Consider the following 2423-nt stretch of genomic DNA (forward strand, 5'->3'; position numbering starts at 1 on the left):
GAGCCAGGTGGACGGGGCTCAGTCCTTCACAGCCTCCAGGCAGCATTTGGCCCATGCCTTCCTCCCTGACCACTGGTGTCTGAGTCCAGGCTTTCCAGGACCCCACCCCATGCCCTCTCCTAGGGCCTCAACCCGTCCCGGTCTCCAGGGCTTCCATGACCATCTTTGCAGCGAACCCTGATCTTTCTAAGGCCCCGACCTCAGATCCTAGCAGCCGTGGACACTTGCTTGGATGTTCTAATGACCCTGGCACCCAGTGAGGCCCAGTGGGTGGGTCGGCCCCCCACCTCATGCTCACCCCTCCCTCAGAGCCTCTGCAGGAGCTGCTCCCTCCCCAGCAGCATCCCTGCCTTTCCTCCCTGACCTTCGTCCTGCTGCCCACTGGGCCGAGGCCTCATCTCCCAGGGTCCCTGGACACACGGAGGGACCAGCAACCCTGCCCAGGGCCCTGCAGCACCCGGGACTCCACTCAGGGCTCTGACTGTTACCACAAGAAGCGGTTTCCCTTGACAATATTGATTTGAACTGTTTTTATCATGAAGAGAAAAATAAACCCACTCCAGGAAGGCAGAATGCTTTGCTCCACTTTAAAGGGGAAAATTCCAGAGAATTTCAGTTATTATAAGTCTAGAGATGAGAGTCATGGTCACACCGCTGCCTCCTTCCTCACAGCCCCATGCCTCTGTTTCTCCCGTGGACAGGAAAACAGCCAGGAGTCCCAGCCGAGTCCCTCTGCCGCGGGGGCCTGGCGAGCCTCCGGACCTCTCGGTGGGAGCAGGCCTGGAGGGAGGCCCCGGGGTGTCAGGAGCCTCTGCCTGGGCCAGGGTGGGCTGGGTGGCTGGCCGGGGCTAGGGGCTGCTGAGCAGTCCCTCCCCAGGACCCCGAGGAGAGCCTGTCGAGCCTCGTCCCTTCCCGTCACATGGCCACTGGCCTGAGGACTTGATCGCCTTGTGGACGGCACTGTCTCCGGTCTCATCCCCTGGATGCTGAGCCCAGCACAGGGGACCCCAGGGCTGATCCTCAGGGGGTGGCGGGAACGGATGGGCCCTGCCGCCTGGCCAGCTCACCACGGTCACCTTCTCACAGGGCGACAGTGCGAGGTCGGGGCCTGCACCACCTCCAGGCGAGGGGCTCCCGGCGGGGACACGTGTCAGGGCAGCTCCGTGACTGCTGAGACATCACAGCGTGCCCCTGATGCTCCGGGTCTGTCTGTGCCTCCTCTGACTGATGCGCAGGGCCCAGGAGTGGCTGCAGCCCTGTCCCGGTGCCCCTGCTCCCTTGATGGCTGTGGCTGCCCACCACGCCCCAATCCCTGTGGTGCCCTGGGGGACACCCGCATGGCCCTACCACTCCGTCTGCACTTGGGCACCAGATGGGCTTTACTGGTGCTCACACCTCTCTGCCCTGGCTGGTGCCCCTCGATATTCAGCAATGACAATTATGAGGACGAGGATAATAATACCAAGAAAGGGCACGTGGCTTTTGCTGAGTCAGACCCTGCCATGTGCCCAGTCCTGTCCATTACAAACATCCTGTTCCAGCCGATGTGCTTGGTACTATTATGACCCCATTTCACAGATGAGGAAACTGAGGCCGCATGTCCCGAATGCCTGCCCGCTGGGATCAGGCACCTCCCTGGCTGTAGCCGCCAGGCCTCTGACAAGATCAGGAATCCAGACGAGCTCTCTCAGGTGTCCGGATGACTTTGACAGTGGCCTGTAGCTGAAACAGCCCAGAGACCCCTGCATACTCAGACCGTGGCTCAACCCCACCCCAGGGGGCCTCTGCCCACGGGTCAGGGCCTGGGCCAGCTCTTTCTGCACTGTGTCCCCAGCACATCTGAGGGGAGGCAAGGAAAGTCAGCACAGACATGGGGTTGGAATCCCCACCTGGCTGCCATCTCTGCAGGATCTGCTCTCTGCACCTGCTGCCTCTGCTCCCCCACGACCGGGCTAAGACGACCAGCGTCCCACAGGTTTGCTGAAAGGCTGAGGGAGATGCCAGCGCAGGCAGCAGGACCGGGAATGGGGAACTGGCCTGTCGGGGTCGGGCCTCACCTGGCTGGTGGGGGTCGGGCCCACCACGGCCTCGTAGGGCGGCGGGAGCTCGGCGGGGTAGAGCAGGCCAGGGCTGTTGATGGTGATGCGGTACAAAGTGCCGAATGGGGAGGAAGCAAAGTCCAGGTGGAGGCCCCTGGAAAGGCAGAACCGCGGAACATCACTCCTTGGGTAAGGAGCCCGGACCCTTCCCGTTTCCCTCAAAGCGATCAGACCGATTCCCTGCCTGGAATTCTCGTGTTCGTGAAATAAAAGCCTCATTCATTAGGCAGTCCTCACTTTTTTTTTTTTTTTTTTTTTTTATCTGCTTATTTGTTGACATCTCTTGTCTGTCCTTGTTTCTTCTATTTTTTTTTCCTTTTGGGT

At 60.6% G+C, this 2423-nt stretch overlaps 1 protein-coding gene across 1 annotated transcript in view; it reads right to left on the reverse strand.

Moving 5' to 3' along the window:
* The window catches only part of ENTREP2 (endosomal transmembrane epsin interactor 2), a 372877-nt gene that overhangs the window by 17409 nt on the left and 353045 nt on the right, over positions 1–2423 (reverse strand). Inside the window, exon 7 of the mRNA XM_007456424.1 lies at positions 2058–2193. Within this exon, the coding sequence (XP_007456486.1) occupies positions 2058–2193 (136 nt within the window). The remainder of the gene's footprint in view (positions 1–2057; positions 2194–2423) is intronic.

This window comes from Lipotes vexillifer, unplaced genomic scaffold (assembly GCF_000442215.2).
Source record: "Lipotes vexillifer unplaced genomic scaffold, Lipotes_vexillifer_v1.1 scaffold1467, whole genome shotgun sequence".
Taxonomy (NCBI): Eukaryota; Metazoa; Chordata; class Mammalia; order Artiodactyla; family Lipotidae; genus Lipotes; species Lipotes vexillifer.